General features: G+C 46.8%; 1 protein-coding gene and 1 long non-coding RNA gene across 9 annotated transcripts in view; one reads left to right on the forward strand and one right to left on the reverse strand.

Annotated features, from left to right (window-relative positions):
- Positions 1–2,215: 2,215 nt before the first annotated feature.
- LOC119869532 lies at positions 2,216–5,899 on the reverse strand. 2 transcript variants are annotated; one of them, XR_005371125.1, is made up of 2 exons: positions 5,750–5,899; positions 2,216–4,774 (listed from the first exon to the last, which is right to left on the reverse strand). It is a non-coding gene; the product is annotated as an uncharacterized LOC119869532 (long non-coding RNA). The 2 variants fall into 2 exon arrangements; XR_005371126.1 differs by lacking the exon at positions 5,750–5,899 and adding an exon at positions 5,564–5,649.
- Positions 5,900–6,079: 180 nt separating this feature from the next.
- The window catches only part of IRF2 (interferon regulatory factor 2), a 79,827-nt gene continuing 64,691 nt past the window's right edge, over positions 6,080–21,215 (forward strand). Inside the window, exon 1 of one of the 7 annotated variants that reach the window (XM_038560430.1) lies at positions 6,080–6,269. Coding sequence is in view for 3 of the 7 variants with exons in the window: in XM_038560427.1 (XP_038416355.1) it covers positions 7,562–7,612 (51 nt within the window). In the remaining 4 variants the exon portion in view is untranslated. Of the gene's footprint in view, positions 6,270–6,390; positions 6,582–6,654; positions 6,711–7,468; positions 7,613–8,122; positions 8,417–21,215 lie in introns of those variants that run through there. The other 6 variants (XM_038560429.1, XM_038560431.1, XM_038560426.1 and 3 more) reach the window with 6 other exon arrangements.

A 21,215-nucleotide genomic window follows, 5' to 3' on the forward strand; every position in this document is an offset into this window, starting at 1 on the left:
TGACTGGAGAAGTTTGGAGATAGGTGCACTCCACAGAGAACACCATAAAAAAATGAAGGCAGAGATGAGATCACCGGCAAGCCAAAGGATGCCCAAGGTTCCTGGGAAACCACCAGAAGCCAGGAGGCATGGAGCAAATCCCTCCCTCAGCCTCAGAAGGAACCGACCCTGGGACACCGTGATCTAGGACTATCAGCTCCCGTAACTGTGGGACAGACAACACATTTCTGTTGGTTCAAGTGGCCGGGGGTTTGGGGTTCGCGGTGCTTTGTTACGCGGCACTAGGAAACTGAGCAGTATCCTCTTGCTCTTCAAGCCTTGGCTTCCATGTCATTTTCTCCAAGGAACCTTCCTTGACCACCTAGATCAATCCCACCTAGGATTTTCAGTCAAAACTCTTATTTCCTTCAAAACACCAATACAGGTCTGCTCACTGTCTCATTGGTTGGTTTGGTGACATGGCCCCCACTCAAACGTGAGCTCCAGGGAGGAGGGGGCCTGTCTTGCTCTCACTGCCTTCACAGCACCTCTGAGTGTCTGGACCTTAGCAGCGCTCCACACTACAGAGGTGCACACTGCTGCCAACTCGCATCAGAGGCAAAGGAGTTGTGTGCAGGAACTGTCACGCACATTTTGGATTTAGTGGAGCTGAAGTTTTTCCAGGAAGTCAGAGACTTAAAAAACGCTCTCAGTCCTTTGTTTCATGACACTCCTCTGTCTTTTTGACGGGGAAATTTCCAAACATTTCCAAATACAAGTGAAGGTGTGTGTCATTCAGAATGCTAGGAGGTTTGGGAAGAAAGAGAACACGCTGAATGTCATCGAGCTTCATATGAGGCAAGTGGGGAGCTTCCAGTGACTGGAAGCTGTAAACGAAAAATTCTTCAACTATCCAGATCCAGGGAATCGTGTGGTTTGCTTAATTTACGTTAAAACTTTGAAATTTATTTCCTGTTTAAAATATTTTTTATACTTGAAACTATTAATAGCAATTCTTTCTAAAGAACCTCAAGACAGAACTGTGGATGCCTTTTCCTTTTTTTTTTTTTTTTTTGACACCTTTTCCTTCTGACTTTAAAAATAAAAGTACTACTTTATAGTTTATCACCTTGGAGAAGTGATGAATATTTCAAAGCTATTTGGGATGGAACAGAGAAATTTTAGCAAAAAAATTAGGAAGTCTTCAAAAATTGTAAACCTTCCTTTTAGACAAGAAAAATCTTTCTTCCCCTTTTCCTCTCTCTCTCTCTCTCTTACACACATACACAGATATCCTGACAATTTTATTTATTTACTTTAAAACGTTTTAAGTAATTTCCGCATCTAATGTGGGGCTTGAACTTACAACCCTGAGATCAAGAGTCATACACTCCACTGACTAAGCCAGCCGGGTGCCCCCCATCCTGGCAATTTTATTTTATTTAATTAATTAAGTTTTTATTATTTATTTTATTTTATTTATTTTATTATTTTATTTATTTTATTATTTTTTCCCACCACCACCCTCCAGCCTGACAATTTTAAAGAATATTTTTTCCCCTGGGACACCTGGGTGTCTCAGTGGTTGAGCATCTGCCTTTGGCTCAGGTCATGATCCCAGGGTCCTGGACGGAGTCCCACATCAGGCTCCCTGCATGGAGCCTGCTTCTCCCTTCTGTGTGTCTCTGCTTCTCTCTCTCTGTGTGTGTCTCATGAATAAATAAAAAAAAATCTTTTTTTTCTTAAAGTATATTTTTCCCCTTACTTCATAGGAACAGGACAAAATTAATATTTACTACTAAGGACTGGGCAATATACTGCTCAACTTAAATCCATGATTTTCAGAGAGTAACTGCAATAGAACTCATTTTAGAGTTTCTAGTAAAGTGGATGAAACCATTACATGAGGAAATAGTCAAGAATTTCTCATCAAGGTGTCCACTTGATGACTCTGATCCTTGACCTCTGAAGGCTTTCTCAATGTCATTACAGTATTACCGTCTCAACTAAAATCTAACTTGGCTGTGTATTTATTCAACGTGTAATATTCTTTGGAGTTCAGAACTATAGTCTATGCCTCTGTGTTGGCCAACTGCTCCTCCAAGTGTGGAATACTCATTTTCTATGGTTTTATAATCCCTTGAATTACAGCACCATGGAGGAGCGCCTCCGTGGCCAGGATGGAACAGTATCATTGATACGGTGGAGAGGATTGAGACATCAATTGATAGACGGATGAGGGGCTACTGATTTAATCAGAACTGTAAATACTCAACACTTTAGTGAGCGAGCCATCGGACTGCACATTCTTAATTTTAATGTGCATTTCTAAAGGCTGTGATTACAGATGGAGGGGATGGCTGGGAGACCGGGATGATGTCATGGAAATTAACATGCCAACTTCTTAGACTGTGAGAAATCGTCTCAGGAGACAGAGATTTCCAATGGTTTTGGATCAGTGCTGTATTCCCGGTATTGAGAAAAATTCGTGGGCACTTAATAAATGTTTGCTATTTGAATGATAATTTTAGGAAATACTCTTGTTAGCAAAATAAATGAGAAACCCATTTGAAAGGGGTTAACCTTGAACGTATCTTTAAATTTCTTCCTTAGTTGAAATCCTTCATGGAGATACCGATCACCACATGTCCAACTAATCACTGCTCTTACTCAACTTCCTTGAAAAGAAAATAGTCCCAATGCATGCAGGTAGATCTTTCTTTAGAAGGTCCCATTCTGCAGGTGAAACATTAACATGCCTCACTCAGGAGATCACTCTGGTTTCATGATATAAGACTGTCTGAACAATGGCAGGTGACCAGGTGTCTGGTCAGATTTCTATGGTATGGCAAAGGTTACTTTTTTCAGAGACTTTCAAAAAGGTTCTATTTTGCTATATTGATCCATTTCCCACAGAGATTTATGACTGTATATATCTCATTGAAGTGCTAAGAAATATTTCTTGACTGTGTATATGAATACCAGGTGGATTTGGGGGGCGTATTTACCCTTTTGGCCTGTAATGATACGTCACCCAGGTCATAGGAACAGAGCGAAATTCATTCTGTGCTTTATGTGTTTCGGGACCTGAAAAATTGGAAACAGTTCGCATGCCTCATGGAGCTCCAGGGGGTACTCAGGAAAGGCAGGAGTCAGTGACGTCTGCCAGTCTCCTGGTGGGTCCGCGAGGCGACAAATATACAAGGTTGTTGGGAAAGATGTGATGAGTTTAGTTTTAGACATGCATACTTTGTTGAACACCTAAGAGGTAATGCGTCCAGACCTCAGGAGCTACAGACTTTGGGGCTATCACCAAATAAAGCTAGCTGAAGCTTTGGGCATGAGTGAGAGCACTCAGAAGGCATGTGGAATGAGAAAATGGAAGGGTTTAAGATGGAATGTCTGGAAAACCCATAATTTAGGGGGCTGGCAGCAGGAGAGGAGCCAGCTGAGAAATAGAACAGGACACAGGGGAGTCACACGGACATCCTGGAAAATAGCACCGACGGGCCCTACTACAGGATATGGAAAGATTGCATCGGTGGCCCTGGAGGTGGCCCTTTCGAAAAACTAAAGAAGGAAATAAAAAATATCAACAGTCCAATTCCTGATTGGTGAGATTCCAGGTGGCTGATTTTCCTCTTTCAGCTTTGCTGCATTTTCTGCATTCCACACAATAAATATCGGTCACAATACATTAAACAATAAAAATACTCTGATGAAGTCTAAAATATTTCACGAGAAAAAAATAAGGGCAGGTAATGATTAATGGACAAGTATTTGAGTGCCCGTGTGCGGGGTACCACGCTAAGGACAACACAACAGACCTCAGGATGGCTGTTTCACAAAATGGAATGGCAGCGTGTTTGACGAGGGAGGACTGTGGGGCCCAGCAGCATGAGATGAGGCTGCTCAAGGGCTTGGTGACAGATCATAATGGATTTTACAGGTTTTGTTAAATGATATGGACTTACTGGGGCGCCTGGGTGGCTCAGTCGGTTAAGTGATGCTTGATTTTGGCTCAGGTCATGATCTCGGGGTTGGGAGATGGAGCCTGCTTAAGAGTCTCTCTCTCCCGCTACCCGCCTCCCCTCCACTGTACTCACTCTAGTTCTCTCTCTCTGTAAATAAATAAAGACTTTATTCTGAAGTCTCCAGAGAAGTTTTGGAAGGGAGTTAGGGTTGGAATCGTGCTTTTCTTGTAGTTCATTTTCTACTTAATTAGACATAGTGTGGCTGCTAGCCTGAAGGAGCACGGTTGGAGGCAGGCTCAGCTGGCAGAGTGGAGACGGAGAAGGGCCCGGGTCCACACGTATCTGGGAGTGACATCAACAGGTCAGTCGGATGCCACTGATTGGGTGTATGTTGCGGGAAAGAAGACATCAAGCAGGACTACTAGGTTTTTAACTTGGGTCCCCAGGTGGTGGAGGGAGTGTCAACTGCCCTAAAGACTTTGTATATAATGACTCTACCACCCGGAGTGGGCAATGTTCTGTGAAATAAGAAAGCAAGCGGCTGTGTCAGATAGGATCATAGGAGGGGGGACAGGAAGCAATGTGTGCAGTGGGATCTAGTTCTGAGATTGCAGCCACAAAACAGAATCCTAAACGCTCAGCTGTCTCAGCACATACGCACTCAGATACTTTTCTTCTTCCAATGCACAGAATTCAATACTTCTGTGGCAAAGAGGGATGCTGGGCTATGCTCTTAGAGACGTGTTCACGTGTAAATAGTTGGCCTCCGGAGAAGGGCCTCTCTTGGTTGGATAGAGAACTTTGGGAGGAGGCTGATTTTGCTGCATGTGGGGGGAAGAAACAGGTATAGTTAGAGGAGAACCGGTACCGTTACCTGGCAAAGGACCCCGCGGTGGTAGGTCCCAAATGAATTACATCAGTGTGAGCTAACACACCTGGAGGGCGACAGGCGCTGTACCTGGCCACCCGCGTTCTATCATTTGTCCCCATTCCACCACATTAAAAACGGAGGCCTCAGGCCATGCCACTTGCCGGGGCATGCCCAGCTAATCAGTTAGAGGCCATATCGGAATCTGGCTGCCCGGGTCCCAGGATGAAGAAGCCTCTCTCCTGGACCGGCCACGATGAAGACGTCGGGAGGCAAAATTAACTCGCAGCCTTGCGCGTCTCATCCCGCGGGGAGGAGTCACTCCTGTTGCCCCGGCGGCGGTCATGGGCCTGGAGGGGGCGGCCCTGGCAGGCGTGGGCAAGGCCTTCCTCATCCCCCGCTGTCCCCCCTCCACCCACGCGGCGCCAGGTGGGGCCGGGGCCGGCAGCAGCCCTCCAAGGGGGACACCCTCAACTACTGATGAGGGTTCCAACCCGGTTAAGGTCGCAGGGCCTCGGCTGGCCCAGTCTTGCAGCTGGTGTCTAAGTCACGCTGTCTGGCCGGGGCGCCCGTGCCCTCTCTCCCTCTGGGGCGGGCCCGCGACAAAGTGGGGTTTTGTCCCCTCGGACCAGAGCGGTGCTGCCCGCCCCTGCCACCTGCCCCGCCGGCCGGTGGACGGCCAGCTCCCCCGGGCTCCCTGCCCCCCTCCTCCTCCGCCGCCGGCTCCTCCTCCCTCTCCAACCTTCAGGGAGCCCCGAGGCTGGAGGCTCGGGGACCTGCCTTCCTCGCCCAGCGGCCGCTACAGCTTCGGGGCTGAGAGGAGGCCGGCGCCCCCCGCGCCCCCGCGCCCCCGCGCCCCCTGCGCCCCCGGCGCCCCGAGGCTGAGCGCGGCCGGCGGGAGCGTCCCGGCGGCCGACGACAGACTCACGAGCAGCCGCTTGTTGCTCCCGCTGCCGCGACGTGGGGAAGCGAAAATGAAATGGACTTTTCCGAGAAATGATGAAAGCGGCGCCGGGCGCCAATGAGCGGCCGCGGCGAACTTCCGCACCTCCCGGCCCGGCCGCTCGCGCCCTCCCTCCGCCTCCACCTCCCGGTTGCACAAGCTCGAAACAAACACTGGGGAGGAAGGGCGGAGGGAGGAGGGCGGAGGGGGGAGGGCGGAGGGGGGAGGCGAGGGAGGGAGCGAGCAGCGAGGGAGGGAGGGAGGGAGGGAGGGAGGCAGGCAGGGAGGAGGGCGGGGGGTGGGGGGATTTCCAGCCTCTGCGCTTCGCAGTTTCCTCTCCTTGTTTTGCTTTCGATCTGGACTGTTCTCAGGCAAGCTGGGGAGTAACTTTTAGTTTTGCTCCTGCGATTATTCAACTGACGGGCTTTCATTTCCATTTCACACACCCTAGCAACACTTAAACCTTGCGGGATTGTATTGGTAGTGTGAAAAAGCACACTGAGAGGTAACATTTTTCAAATAATAGTTGTGACTGTGCGTGTGTGTTTTTCTCGAGGGCATGTTTGCTGAGCACTGGAGGGGATGTGTGTGTGTGTGTGTGTGTGTGCGTGTGCGTGTGTTGCGCGCGCGTGCTGATGGTTTGACACAGTCGCAGCCGGAAAATGCTGGGGGTTCATAAATATTAATACTGATTTTTGGAGGAGCAGTCGGCGCTCTGATGGATCGTCTGATGTTTAGGGGAAGCAGGTTCTGCTGCTGCTGCTGGGGCTGCTGAGGCTGCTGGGGCTGCTGAGGCTGCAAGGAGGAGGAGGAGGAGGTAGAGAGGGAGGAGGAGGAGGAGGAGGAGGTCGGTGGAGGTTTAATTTCACTTTTGGATTTGCAGATGCGGAGAGGTGGCTCCATGGACACAGACCTGCTCTGTGTGATTCTGCGCCCCAGGTGTTGGGTGTGTGGGCGCAGGTCCGCCGGAGTCGGGCCTCCTTTTAAAACAAAATTCTCGTGTGCGTGCGTGTGTGTGTGTGTGTGCGTGTGCGTGTTTACAGACGCCGTCGCCGCGGGATCCGAAGGAGGGGAGCGGGGCTCGCGGTCTCCGGGCGGCTCCGCCGTGCGCCCCGCTGCCTGCGCCCCGCGCCCCGGGCCCCGGCGAGGGGAAACTTGGTGGGGCGCCCCGCGGCGGGCCCGGGGCACGGTGCTGGGCGGCGGCGGCGGGCGGCGGGTGCCAGCGGGGCCTGGCCGGCGCGCCCGGCTGCCCGGGAGCTGGGCCGCCGCCGCCGCCGCCGCCGCGGGGGGACGCCGCGCCCTCCTTCCCGCCGGCCGGCGCCCGGCCTGGCCCCGGGGCTTTGTCGCCGCGCTGGTCCCGGCGCGCGGGGGGCTCCGGCGGCGCGTCCCGGGAGGGCGCCGCGCCGAGGGGTCACCGCCCCGGCCGCGGCCTAGCGCCCGGCGCCGCCGGGTCCCCGCGGGCGCCCCCGGGCCGGCCTGGCGCGCTGGGCCCGACCCGCCTCGGCCGCGGCGCGGGCGCGGTGGGGGCGGGGAGCCTCCGGGGAGCGAGCGGCGCCCCGCTGGCAGGCGCGGGGGCGGGCGTCCCCCGGGGGTCCGCGGCGCGGGCGGGGCGGGGTGGGGACGCGAGTGCCCGCCCCGCGCCCTCCGACCCCGCTCTGGGCGCCGAGCGGCATTCGCCCGCCGGCCGAACGTGGTTGGTGCGCGGCCGCCACTTCCTCCCCGCCCCGCCGGCCCGGCCCGGCCACCGAGCGGGGCCCGCGGAGCCTCCGCAAGTTCGGGGGAGGAGGGGGGCTGCGGATGCGACCGGGTCCCCCCGCCAGGACGCGCCGGCCCCGGCCCCAGGTCCCGGTACGTTCGCCGCCCTTGCCCTGTTGCAGCGGGAGCGGGGGCGGGGGCGGGGGCGGGAGCTGCGCCCCCTGGCACGGGCAGGCCCGGGCGCACTCCTCGGCAGCCCCGGAGGACAGTCTCTGCAACTTGGGGACATTTTGCCCGCCCCGTCCCTCCTCCGCCTCCTCCCTCCGTGCGGGCGGTGGGTAGTGCTCCGCGTGCAGGGTCACGGAATCCCAAGACGCGGAGTGTCTCCAAAGCTGGAAAAGTGCGGGCGCTCCTGTGCCCCCTGCGCCTCCTGCGCGCCCCCCGACCCCCCGGCCTCCCCTGTTGCAGTGGCTCGGTCTGCTTTTGATGAATGGCTGGGGAGGGTGGAGGATGGTTACATTTCCTGTTGGGGATTTTCAGGAATCACCGAGGCTGCTGTCGAGCCTGCAGTCACTTATCAGGGTTCAGACCGATTGCACACGGCGTGGGGGGCTGGGGGGGGGGGCTAGGAGCCTGCACTTGGTGCTCTCAGGGCAGGTGCAGCGAGGGGCCGCTGGCCGACGTGGTTCCGAGGGCGGGTGGTCTTGGATGCGCGCTCGCCTCCCGGCGCCCGGGGGCCCATCCCTGCCCCACTTCGGGGCGCCCAGCAGATCCAGGATCCAGCAGTTTCCCCAGCGCCCCGTGCTTCCTTTTTTGGAGGGGGCAGCGGTAGAAGTAGGAACCTAGAACGTCCTGGAAAAACTCGACTTTTCTAAGGAGACTTCAGACATGGAATATTGAGAAATGAAACGGGCATTTCTACGGGGTAACCTTGGAACATCTGTTGATCGATAGACGGTAAAGTCCGGAATTTCGCTGCAATCAGTGAACGATTATAATTTATAACTCGGCCTGTTATGTAAGAAGCAAGATTTTCGCTTCTTTAGATTCAGGAGTTCTGTGATGACTTGTAATCGCTTCCTAATATTAAACATTTATATACTTCGTCCTCAGGGAGTTGTCCTTTTTTTTTTTTTTTTTTCCTTTTGATCTTGGAAAGTAAAAGGTAATTTTGCATATTTCAGACTTGACTTACCTGTAAAAATGTCACCGGCATCAAAAGTGAGAGTTTGTAGTTGAATTGGAAGCAAATTATGGCAAAGTAATGGTTGTCCTTAAGTACTGACAGCTCTATGAACTATGGCCCGGCTTTCCTGTGCCTTCTGAAAGACTTTATTAGGCAGATATTCCATATACCAAAGCCAGTTAATAAGGCTGTTAAGCTTACAACTAGTAGTGGAAGATTCGAGACTCTGGATACTTAACTTTTGGTGTGCATCCATTGCTTCAGGTTTGCAAGGACACTGTACTTTTATTCTTAGGATTATCAGATACGAGCTTGGTTGTTTCTAGAACATTTTCACACAATTTCCTTTTGATAGAGAGCAGAACTCTAAATGGGGTATCTGGGACATGGTTCTGTTTTGTGCTATATACCAAAAAGGGTGTAAAGCAGAGGAAGGACTTTATTTATTCATTTAATAAATATTCCTGGGACATTCACTCTGCACCCAGACACAGTGCTAGGCTCTGTGGGTTCTACTCGGAACAGGAAAACAACTTCCTTACCCTCTGGGGAAATTGTATTGTGGTCGGTGAGCTGATAATAGGCAACCGAAAGATAAATAACAGTGATTACCTTCTGGGGTTACTTCTATGGAAGGTGATAATAATACTTAACTGCCTATCTGATAGGGTTGCTTTGGGGAACAGAGGAGAGACTGTGTATGGGAGAAGGTTATAGAAGTTACAGCAGTCTACAAATGTGTAAGGCATTAACTTTCAGAAATCTGTCACTATTATTAATGCGAAAAAGCCAGGAAATCAGGACTATGGATTGATCACTGACTTTCTCTTACAGAATTTTCAGCAAAAAGGGATTTACTTCTTCTGAGAGTATTATGGATAACGGCAAGGAATTAAATACAGAATAGCTATTTTATGTAAAGCATCAAAGAATTTAACAGTGAAATATAATATTGTCAGTGAATTTTTTCTGTCAGAAGTTGGATGGTATCCATGGAGACCAAATGATATGGAAATAACAGTGATACCAGTATACTTTCTGTGTGTGTGTGTGTGTGTGTGTGTGCAAGGATATATATATCTATATATCTGTATATTTATATAAATAAATCTTCTCAGGCTCAATGTCATTTAGTCTGAATTTTCTTACCATTGCTGCAGACTCTGTAATTCATTATCGTTATTACAGATAAGCTCCTAGCTGATGTTAGTATTTTGCTATAGCATCATTAAGGGGACTCGGTTCACTTTCATTTATTGACTGCTGTGTGTGCAGCACTGTGTATGTGAAAAAAATAGTGTATTTTTATAAAATACAACATTTAAAAGTACGTAAGGTACTATAGGCAAATAATGTAAATTGCTGTGAAGTGTCAGTTTTGTTAATAAAATCCGTTCTTTTTGTCTGTATGGGACACCAGGTTCTTCTCAGGTGGGATAGGAGATCAGGGCTTTCTGCCCTTTTGCCCTAGATGTGCCCTGCTTTTGTCCCGAGTGTGATCAATGTCCGGTGCATAATGTTTGCCCCAGGCAGGGTTAAAGGGTGTTTCTTAAGGAGGTGCCTGGCAGGAAAGGAAGTGAGGAAGGTTGAATGAATCTTGATTTTTTTTTTTTCCAACAAAGATTGATAAATTATATGTAGGTTCCAGATTTAAATGTGAAGCCAATATTTTGTATATACCAAGGGAAATATACAAGCAGCAAATTCAGCCCTCGGGCACCTGATGCCAAGCCATAGCTTGGGCTGCCTGCAGCAGGCCCCTAGTTGCCAGCATTTTACCTTCAAGCATCCTTTTTAAATAATCCCCCCTCACACACACACACACACACACACAAACACAAGCTTCATCTTTTGAAAGACTGTCCCTGAAACATATTGTGCTTATTAGGAAGACTTCGATGCCTGTTTTTATTATTAGAATTGCATCAGACTTCTAGTCAGAACTCCTGATTGACCTGGGAGAAATAGCATCCTCAGGTCTGGTTGATCTCATTCCAGCCCAAAGTAGAGACACTTGACGTTTTGGACTCTGAGCAGCCCATTTTGGATAAACTCATAGTCTCCTTAGGCTTTCTGAGTTGGAAACTAGCCCAGGACTCCTGATGGCCACAGTTAACTTTGGGAGCCAAGAATCCCAGGATATGAACCATTGTAGTTACCCAGGCGGTTATGTTATTGAATGAACACAAACACTGTACCTTTACATCATTAATTTATTAAATACTTGTTGACAACCAGCTATGTTCAAGGGGCATGAACTCAAGTGTCCAGAGGCCTGGAGTTGACTTTCAGCCCTTTCATTTACTCTCCCAATCACTTCTCCTTTTGGTACCTTGCTTTTCACATCTGTAAAATGGGGCTGCATCGTTCTGTTATGTATGGCGTATGGGGCTTATGTGGGTATCAAATCACCCCAGCGGGGGCGGGGTGGCTTTGAGAAGCCATAAGGAACTTTTAGATTTAACACTGTCTACAACCTTTCTCTCGAGTCTTTGACTCTTTCACGCAAAGAACCGCCACCCCCACCCCCATAGCAAGGCTCTGATCCCCACCAGGCATCCCGGATCCCCACCAGGCATCCCAGGTCCCCATTCCCCAGATATGTGGGCCAGAGCAAAGGTGGAGAACCACTGAATCAAGGATCTCTTCTCAGGGCCAGATCTTTTATTTTTCCGTTGTCCCAGAGGCCATGCTATGCAGACCAGTTTTCCACATTTTAGATGGGGCTTTGGATAGGGAATCCGCGGTCACTCTCAGTTGGCTCTGCTCGTGTTGACCTTGCTTGTCATACAAAACTGGTATTAGTGTTATGATTGTGCTGCTTTGGATTTTCCATTCTGAAGAGGCATGAAGGACTTTGTTTTATGTGTATGTCTCTTGGTCTAGGAAGGCCATAAAGAGTTATGGGTTTGTTTCTATTTCAGCTCCTAGTCCCCTCTATCAGTGTAGTATTCATCTTCAATAAACAAGAGAAAACTGGAGTCTAGCAAGAATGTCTCCTATGCCTCACACTCTATGTGCATGCCTCATTGTCCCTATTTTTATGAGAAACAAGGCTTGTGCGATTCCTTCTGATGAAGGATTCTGAGCATGTGTATCTCCAGGGCAAGGCCAATGTAGTTCAGCAAAATAATTTAGGATTTTGTGTGATAAAGTTCTGTCTAATTTTCATTAAACCAATATTTTGGGGAGTTAAGTACTTGCTGTGTAATTTTCATAAATAATTTCTTTTCAGGCAAACTTAGCAATCTGTTGCTATTCTCACACACCCAGTGTGATCGAGGGAAAGACGAGCTTCCAATTTAATTTGTTCCTATTGAGCTTATAAATGTCAGGTTTGTGTGTAGGATCCAAAGAAATGTTTTATAGATAGAGTACACTGCCCTGGCCCCATCATCCTAGACTCCTACTGCCTTTTCCCATTTCTCGAGGTCGACATTTTGAGTGAGAAAGCACTGCATACAAATTGCTTTCTTTCCCAAGCAATATCTAATATGTTATTTTTTGAAGAGAGTCTTTTTTTTGTTCTCTTTACCCTAGAATTATTGAACAGGACAAGAAGAGTTAGAGTGGTGAGGAGAGTGTCCTAGCACCTGCATAGGGTGTTAGTGGGTGCCCGGATGGCTGGGATAGCAGTGGGAGGGCATTGGAAGGTGACACTTTTGGGGAGGGGTGAGATGATGAAACAAGAATATGGTGTAGGGTGGGATAGTGCCTCCTGAATTTTTGAGTGGGAGAGCGAGAAAAGAGGGAATCAGGCAGGTGGATTTTCTGTGTCGTTACAGATATCACTGAAGGAGTTTCGGGGTGGCAAGGAGAAGGTCTGCAGTTAGTGGATAGTAACTCAAGGACAAGTTGAAATACCAGAGGACCCTCCCCATCCAACTTTGGAATTAATAATCCTTTTTATCCTTTGGGGGGTAAAGTCTGATGGGAAGACCGCTAGGCATCAGCCGGCTCTGGACAAGTGAACAGGCCGTGGTGGGTAGTTATCACTTGGACGTGGTGCTGGAGCTGCGGTTGCAAGAATTCATACCCCCCTCGAGACCTCAGACTCAGTCCACAGTTGCCTTTGGAGGCAACCATGGGCCCTGAGAGGAAGATCCCTGATGATACAAATTTTTAGAAATACTGTAACTGCCTTCTTAGGCCAAGGCTGGTCTTCCTAGCTGCTGTTTTATTTTTGTCAGACTGTAGGAGGTGACTGGGAACCAGGAAAACAGATTGGGCCCATCCCGTGTTTCCCTAAAGAACAGGTGGCACCAGTTAAGGCTGAACTCTAAATGCTGTTCCTGGGGACTGTAGGTCACTGACGTTGAAACTGAGCACTCGGTGTTGCAGTTGGGATTGTATGTTGAAATAAACCTTCTGGAATTCAATTTGGTGCTATAGACTTAAAGTCTTGAAACTGTTAAACTCTGTTCCAGTAATTCTACTTCTAGGAACGTACCCATATGAAGTAACCAGAGATGGGACAAAGATTTATGTGCGAGGATGTTTATTGAATTCGGTTTTGTAAGAGTGAAAATTTGGAAACAGTTGAAATACCCGCAGTGGGAACACGTTTACGTGAATTCTGGTACAGCCAGACGATGAGGATAGCTAGCTTATAAAATTCATGCTTTTGCATCTAATGATGGAAAAGTGCTTGTGATACATGTTGAGTGGAGAAAAAGAGGTCCTTAATTGTGCCCTTATTTTGAAAATGTATGTGTGTTCATATATTTCCATTATTAAAGAAAAAGCTGGCAGAAAATATTTGGATGGTGGGATTGAGGCTGCTTGGCTCCCCCCACTCCGAAACACTTGTATTTTCCAAATTAATATAGCAGTACAGTTGCTTTTATAACCTGAAAAATACCCTCAAGATGACTCTGAAGCGTCCCCTCTGACCTCATCTCTGATAAATGTAAGATGAGAACATTGCTGAGGAGGGTGCTGTACCTGGATGTGGCCATTCTTCTTCTTCTTCTTCTTTTTTTTTTTTTTTAGTGGGCTCTACACCCAAGCATGGAGCTCAATGCAGGGCTTGAACTCGCAACCCTGAGATCAAGACCTGAGCTGAAATCAAGAGTCAGATGCTTAATGATTGAGCCACCCAGGCATGCGTGGATGTGGCCATTCTTGAGTTCTTTCTGCCTTGATGTATGGAGCCAGGCTCTAGAATCTGGGCTTCCCCCCGCAGCTGGTGCTAACAGATGCTCTTGTCCCAGTTCAGCTCTTGCCACTTCCTTGGTGATGGTGGGATATACTGTCTTGTCAAACATTGTGTGGCAGGGTCACAGATGTTACCCCACTTGATCGGTACATCTTTATGTACGGGATTACCGCAGAAACAAGATACTGTGGTAGGAAAGAAGAATTTATCATCCATCATCACGGCGAGGCCAACAGCCTGAGTAATGTGGCGATGGTCACCCATTCCCAGACCCTTAGGAGACGCTGTGAAAACAGGTGGAACGTGGGTGTGGGGAATACAATCTGTCGGTGACGTCAGAGTAACCCAAGGGAGAAACAGAGAAGGAAAAAAATAAAACCCCACCTTTGCTCCTGTGACAGTGGATGGAAAGGATCCAGGGTTCTCATCCAGCCCTTGGGAATGTGAGGCTTTTTCTAGGGGTGTTCCTGAGACCTGGGCCTCATTCCTTTTGAACTGTCCATGTTAGAGACAGGTCTTCCTGGCACCCTGGGAACCAACCCAGGGCCCTGGTCCTGGCTGTAACCAGTTGGCCCTCTTGAGGGGAGAGGAGTAAAATTACCCTCTTGGATCAGAGCAGTTAATTTAGACAAAAGGCCACCGATCCAATTCTCCTGGCATGCTGAAGAACAAAATGTTTCTAGGGGAAGTGAATATTGACGTTCCCTCTCTTTATGTCATAGACATTCTCTATATTGCATACATTTCTGGGTCTCGGGTGGGTCAGGTGTCTCACGGGAGCTCTGAGAAATCTACAGAATTTTTATTTCCTTACACAACAGTCTTTATTGGCGACTGACTTAGTGTGACTCCATCAAGAATGTGGCCTAAGATTTTTCACAACTACAGAAACCTCCAGATACCTGACTTGTAACTGAAAAAAAAAAAAAAGTAGAATAGTTTTCATCCCTTTATAGATACTGGAGACACTTTTGGGTTGTTACGAGCTGGTATTGATTATAACCATTACCAGTTCAGAAGAGGAGCACCAAAGCATGGTTTAAAAAAAAAAAAAAAAAGGGATCCCTGGGTGGCGCAGCGGTTTGGCGCCTGCCTTTGGCCCAGGGTGCGATCCTGGAGACCCGGGATCGAATCCCACGTCGGGCTCCTGGTGCATGGAGCCTGCTTCTCCCTCTGCCTGTGTCTCTGCCTCATTCTCTCTCTCTCTGTGTGTGACTATCACAAATAAATAAAAATAAAAAAAAAAATTTATAAAAAAAAAAGTATTGATTAGGACAATATTGCCCAATACAAATAGAACATAAGCCACAGGCATAATTTTTAATTTTCTAGTAGCCACGTTAGGAATGTAAAAAGAAAGCAAGGAAATTAATTTTAATATTTTATTTAGCTCAGTATGTCCAAAATACTATCTTTGACATGTGATTCATATAAAAGTATTAATGAGGTCATTTACATTCTTTTTTCATACCGAATCTGCAAGATCTAATGTGTCTCTTATACCTATAGGATGTCTTATACCTATAGGACATCTGAATCTGCCTGGCCCTATTTCCAGAGTGTAGTGGCCACATGTGGCTCACATGCGAGGTGTGGTGCAGAATGAGGACATGAAGCAAGGCGTGAAGAGAAGTATGGGGAAAAGTTATAATCCAATGACTAAAGCTAACAGGACTGAGGGAAAGTAGATTTGAGCAGTCCTTTTGGTGATGCAATCATTCGGTGATAACTGCATGCACCTCCCTGCCTCCCCAAACAAACCCCACTGATCTCTTCAGCCTGAGATAACAAAATGCTTTGAATTTCTTTAAAAGCAACCCCTTGTGTGTGCCATTCCTTTGATAATCAGCCTCAAACATCTTGAATCTTCTCTAGCCCCTTGACCTGTTCAGAAAATTGTTGATTCCTTGGGTTTTTCCATTTGTAACACCTATGTGGCAAGTTATTTGTGAGCGAGGATCCTGTTGTATTTCTTTGCATTCCCCACCAGTACTTGAAACGCAGTAAGAACTAGATAAACATTTGTTGATTTGATTTTTAGCCCCGAAGCAAAGGTTAGCTCAGAAGGCTGAATTCCAGTTCCCATGGATGGCACAGGTCTGCTTTGTGTTAGAAAGCTGGGATCCCTGGGTGGCGCAGCGGTTTAGCGCCTGCCTTTGGCCCAGGGCACAATCCTGGAGACCCGGGATTGAATCCCATGTCGGGCTCCCGGTGCATGGAGCCTGCTTCTCCCTCTGCCTGTGACTCTGCCTCTCTCTCTCTCTCTGTGTGACTATCATAAATAAATAAAAATTAAAAAAAAATAAATTTCTAAAAAAAAGAAAGCTAATGGTATAGGTACTGAGCACATTAACATTGAGATTTGTCGCTTTGCATTAGGATTTGTCACTTTGAATTAGGGGTTCAACATCCAGGAGGCGAAAACCCACTTTTTTCTTCTTCTCCTTTGTACGTAGGACTGTAAAACAATCTTACCAGCCCCTTTCTTTAACATTTAAGTTCCAATGAGCATACTAATACTTTGCTGAACATATAAATAAGCTATACTCACCGGTAAACTGAAGATAGGTGCTTGGGATCTGCGACTTTCTTGGTGGGTTAGTTGTGACAATCACTTTATTATTAACACGCACTTAGCTATAACGGGTATGCAGTGGAATTCTTTTAAAATCAAGTACAGTATTTTACAGTTGACTTGATTTGTCCCCTTTGACTATAATTGTTGGGGTGAAGCAACAGACTTCTCCACAGAGCCAAGGCAATTTATTTTTACTGAAGCCTACCTAAGAACTGCTTAGGTAGCTTTTCTCCGCGAGATTAAATACGACCTTCACTGAATCATGTTAGCAGGGCCAGCAGCTAGAAACATAAAGACTAAACCAAACCTTCAGCAAAGAAATTCCCAGCTGCTCAGTGGGTCAGAGCTTTCCTGATTGCTTTCTACCAATGAAAACACTGTAGATTAGTTTTAAGTGAATTCTAGTAGGTTTGGGGATTTGCAACTGACAGAAGAACAGGAAAGTATAATCTCACTTTAAAATAGTAATCCTGAAGGTAAATCTTTATTGACTCTTTTTGGGGAATGGTGGGGATTTTGTTCATATGGGAAAACTTAACTCATGTGCACCGTTTAGCTGACCTTGAAAGTTAAGTTCCCCAGGGTAGAATAGAATGGAGCAGAGAAGTCAGACATGTGGTTCTCATCCCAAGAGGACACTGTGGACTTGTGGGGTGTTCTGGGTACTCCCAGGGACCCACACAGATGGCCCTGTACCCCTTCCTTCTCTCCTTTATAAAATGAAAGTAGAAATGGGGGAGCCTGCAAAGGAGGCCCCCGTAGGGAGTGTGGATAGAAAACTGCAGGTTTCCACTGTTGGGTGTGGTCATGTTGGGTGATTCGAGAAGTCAGGGTGAATTCAAAATACTGCAGGGGGGGATCTGCCTCTCTGACAGGTGCTTTTCATACGTTAAGACTGAAAAAATTTTTGAAAAAATTTCTTTAAAGTCAGGCTGCAGTTTGGGTTGAGATGAGTCATTCAGCTGGAACAGTCGACTATTTTGATCATTGATTCGTTCAGTTACGGATTTTTACAGGTATTTACTCGGTGCTAGCTCTATGTAGAGAGAGGTACAAAAAGGTGAAAAAGTGATAAGCTTGGATTTGAGTTAGGTAGAGGGTCTCCGCGCCTAGCTACGAGGATAGGACTGTCAGGATGTCACTACTTTTAACAGCTAGATGAAACAGAATCAAGCAGTTGAGCAACTAAGATCCCACTTCTGGAAGTGCTGTTAGATATGTGTGAATCCCCTCTGCAGGTCTTCATGGGCCTCGTGGCGTTGTCTCAGAGCGTAGGCAAAGCTACAGTGCTAATATGACACGTTTTTGGTCTGGGTGTATACATTTTCATTATTAAAAGAAAGATTCTTTTCTTTTTCTTAAAGACTTATTTATTCATTCATTCATTCATTCATTCATTCATTCCTGAGACACAGAGAGGCAGAGGGAGAAGCAGGCTCCCTACAGGGAACCTGATGCGGGACTCGATCCCAGGACCCCGGGATCACGCCCTGAGCCAAAGGCAGATGCTCAACCCCTGAGCCACCCTGGGGTCCCCTAAAAGACAGATTCTTAATAAATTATATAATAGGCATAAAACAGCATATTGCTTTGTCCTCACTGTTGTTTTTGTACAGTTCTCCCACACTGAGTCTGGCGTGTAGAATTCAACTGTTGTAGCTTTTATCATTCAGGAAAAACCCTGTGGGTAAGTCCTGATGGCTATCTCCTCTCTCTCCTTCCCCTTCACTCAAGGTAGACACTGTATCTAGCTGTGCGGCTAATAAATTTTACTGCTCTGATCCCTCCCCCCAGGTTGAGGCTGGGAGAATCCAGCCCTTTGCATGTCCGGGAGAGGCCTTCTCCTCACTTGGTTTGAGGTATCATCACCATGAACAGGAAATTGGCCCTTATTTCATTTTGAACATCGTCGTTTTCCCCTCTTTTTCTCTCATTCTTTGTGTGTGTGCATGTGTACGTGTGCGTGCATGCACGGGTGTGCACATACACATGCACACATGCGTTCGTACACACGCATGCACACACGCATTTGGCTGGCAAATACTTCGAGTTGCCTGGAATCAAAGAATAACCATCATCCATGATGGGACTAAGGAAACAGTGGAGCAAGCAGTGAATTCATAAATGCCTGTCTCATTTCTTTTTTTATTCTGGTAAAAGTTACATAACATAAAATTTACCGAGATAAACATCTTTAGGTGTATAATCTGGTGGCGTTAAGCATGTTTACCATGCTGTGCAACCATCACCACCATCCACCCCAGAACTTCTCATCTTAAACGAAACCCTGTACCTAATCAGCTGTAACCCCACTGGCCCAAGCCCTGGCAACATTCTACTTCCTATGAATTTAATTACTCTCACTTCATATAAATGGAATCATACAGTATTTGTATCTTTGTATCTGTTTTTTTTTTCACCTCCCAGAATGCTTTCCATGTTGATCGGTGTTGTAGCAGGTTGCCAGAACTTCTTGTGTTTTTAAGACTGAATAATATTCCCACATGTTGTTTGTCCATTCATCTGTTGATAGGTCACTTGGTTTATTATTACCGTCCAGCTATTGTGACTAATGCTGCTGTGATCGTTGGTGTAAAAAGCCTCAGTTTGAGTTCCTGCCTCCCATTCTTTCAATCCAGTGGGTCACACAGTAATTCCACGTTTTAAAACTACTAAACTTTTCCACAGTGGCTGTACCATTTTGCATCCTTCTAGTAACGCGTGAGGGTTCCAGTTTCTCCACATCCTGGCCACCATTTGTTGTTTTCTGTTTTTCAGGGGTTTTTTGTTTTGTTTTTTGATACTAGGCCTCCTAAAGGCTATGAAGTAGTATCTCATTGTGCTTTTCTTTTTTAAACGATTTTATTTATTTATTTATTTGTTTGTTTATTTATTTATTTATTTGAGAGACAGAGAGCTAGGGAGAGAAGGAATAGTGGAGAGGGGCAGAGAAAGAGGGAGAAGCAGGCTCCCTGCTCAGCCCCAGGCCCCTGGGATCATGACCTGAGCCAAAGGCAGACCCTTAACCCATGGCGCCAGCCAGGCGCCCCTCTCATTGTGCTTTTGATTTGCATTTCTCTAATACCTGGTGATGGTGAGCATCTTTTCCTGTGCTTCTTGGCCATTTGTATATTGCCTTGGGTGGGAGAAATGTCTATTCAAATCTTTTCCTGTTTTTTTTTTGTTTTTTTTTAATTTGGTTGTTTGGGTTTTTTTGTTGCTGAGTTGTAGGGTTATGTCATTCTTTTTTGTGGATTCCAAGATGACATGCTAGATGGCCTGAAAAGCTAGCAAGGATCCCCTTCCCCCATTATAGTATGTGTAGCATGTGGCACAAAATCATTTAAAAACTTTTGTGATGTTGTAAAGCTGATAAAGCACACGTTGAGGGTTGAGGAATTAAATGACCGTTGCATGAAGTAAATCAAGGTGCATTGGTAAACAGGAATTCAGATAAAAGTATTTAATCTTCTCATAGAATACTAGAATTGGGAGTTTCCTTAGAGATTATACTGCTTCTTCAGTTTTTTAGCTGGAGAAATCAAATGACCTGTCCAGGATCTTGTGACCAGATGAAGTACTCAGTATGCCTTGTTGAACTCTGTAGTAAAGAATTAAGTTTTTTTGTGTTGCATTTAGCATTTTAAAATTTCCAGGAAGAAAAAATGCATAGCAGTCCTTGAATATGGTAATGAATTAATTGCAGTGGCTGCTCCTGTGGTGCTCATGAAAAAGACCCTCAGGTTCATCCCCATTGTGTTAGGATAAAAGTTGAGTAAAAGCAACCTTAAAATAACACTTGGGGCATGAGAATTTAAAGGTCTTATATCCAGTCATGGTTTAATACTACTACTTGTGTGGATGAAAACAAATTTATTGCTGTAATAACAGATCTGTAAAGTAAAATGAAAGCATTTGTGTGTTTATTCTGAATTATCGACCAAATGAGGAGGCATTTATTTGTTCTCATGAGAGCAACAGGAGATGAGGAAATTCAGTGAAATATCACAAATGCACAGTAGCAAATTTATCGTTGGTTTGCTTTGATGTTGTGCTCAAATTTTTCACTTCATTCGATCCTTTTGCAGAGTGGGTCTTTATTAAATCATACAGCCTGGCAAGATGACATATGGATTCTAACTGGGGATGCTTTGTGAAAAACTGGGAAGGAGATCCATAATGTCTCTGACATAAGGTTAATTAATGTTCCCTTCAGGTTTGGGGCCCAGGCTTTTTTTTTTAAAGCCCTCAAAATTCACCTTAGGTATTATGAAACAAATAGGGTCATGATGAAATTAAGTTGAAGACTCCTTTCTGCAAGCACATAGTTTAAATGAAACTCTCAGGAGAGGGGCACCTGGATGGCTCCCTGGTTGAGCATCTGCCTTCAGCTCAGGTCATGATCCCGGGGTCCTGGGATCAAGTCCCACTTCGGGCTCCCCCTGGGGGAGCCTGCTTTTCCCTCTGCCTATGTCTCTGCCCCTCTCTCTGTGTCTCTCAGGAAAAATACATAAAAATCTTAAAAAAAAAAAAAAAAAAGGGAAGAAACTCTCAGGAGAATTAATGCCTTCAAAAGACATTTTTGAACCCGTGTGTGTGAAGCCTGGTGCTGTGGAGATGTAACGTTGACAATTTGATGTTCTCAAAGAGCTTATCATTTACTTAGAGAGACAGGCAGTAGATAACCATCTGTCATAACAAAAAGAGTGAAATGTGTACTTAATAAAAGCACAGCAAGCAAAAGGACCTGTGTCTTTGCCCAGAGAAATGGGGTGTGCTTCACCACAGATTTCCCACCTGCCAGTGGGAGGATGGCGGTGTCAGCTGGTGGCAA

This window comes from Canis lupus, chromosome 16, assembly GCF_011100685.1.
Source record: "Canis lupus familiaris isolate Mischka breed German Shepherd chromosome 16, alternate assembly UU_Cfam_GSD_1.0, whole genome shotgun sequence".
NCBI classification, from domain to species: Eukaryota; Metazoa; Chordata; class Mammalia; order Carnivora; family Canidae; genus Canis; species Canis lupus.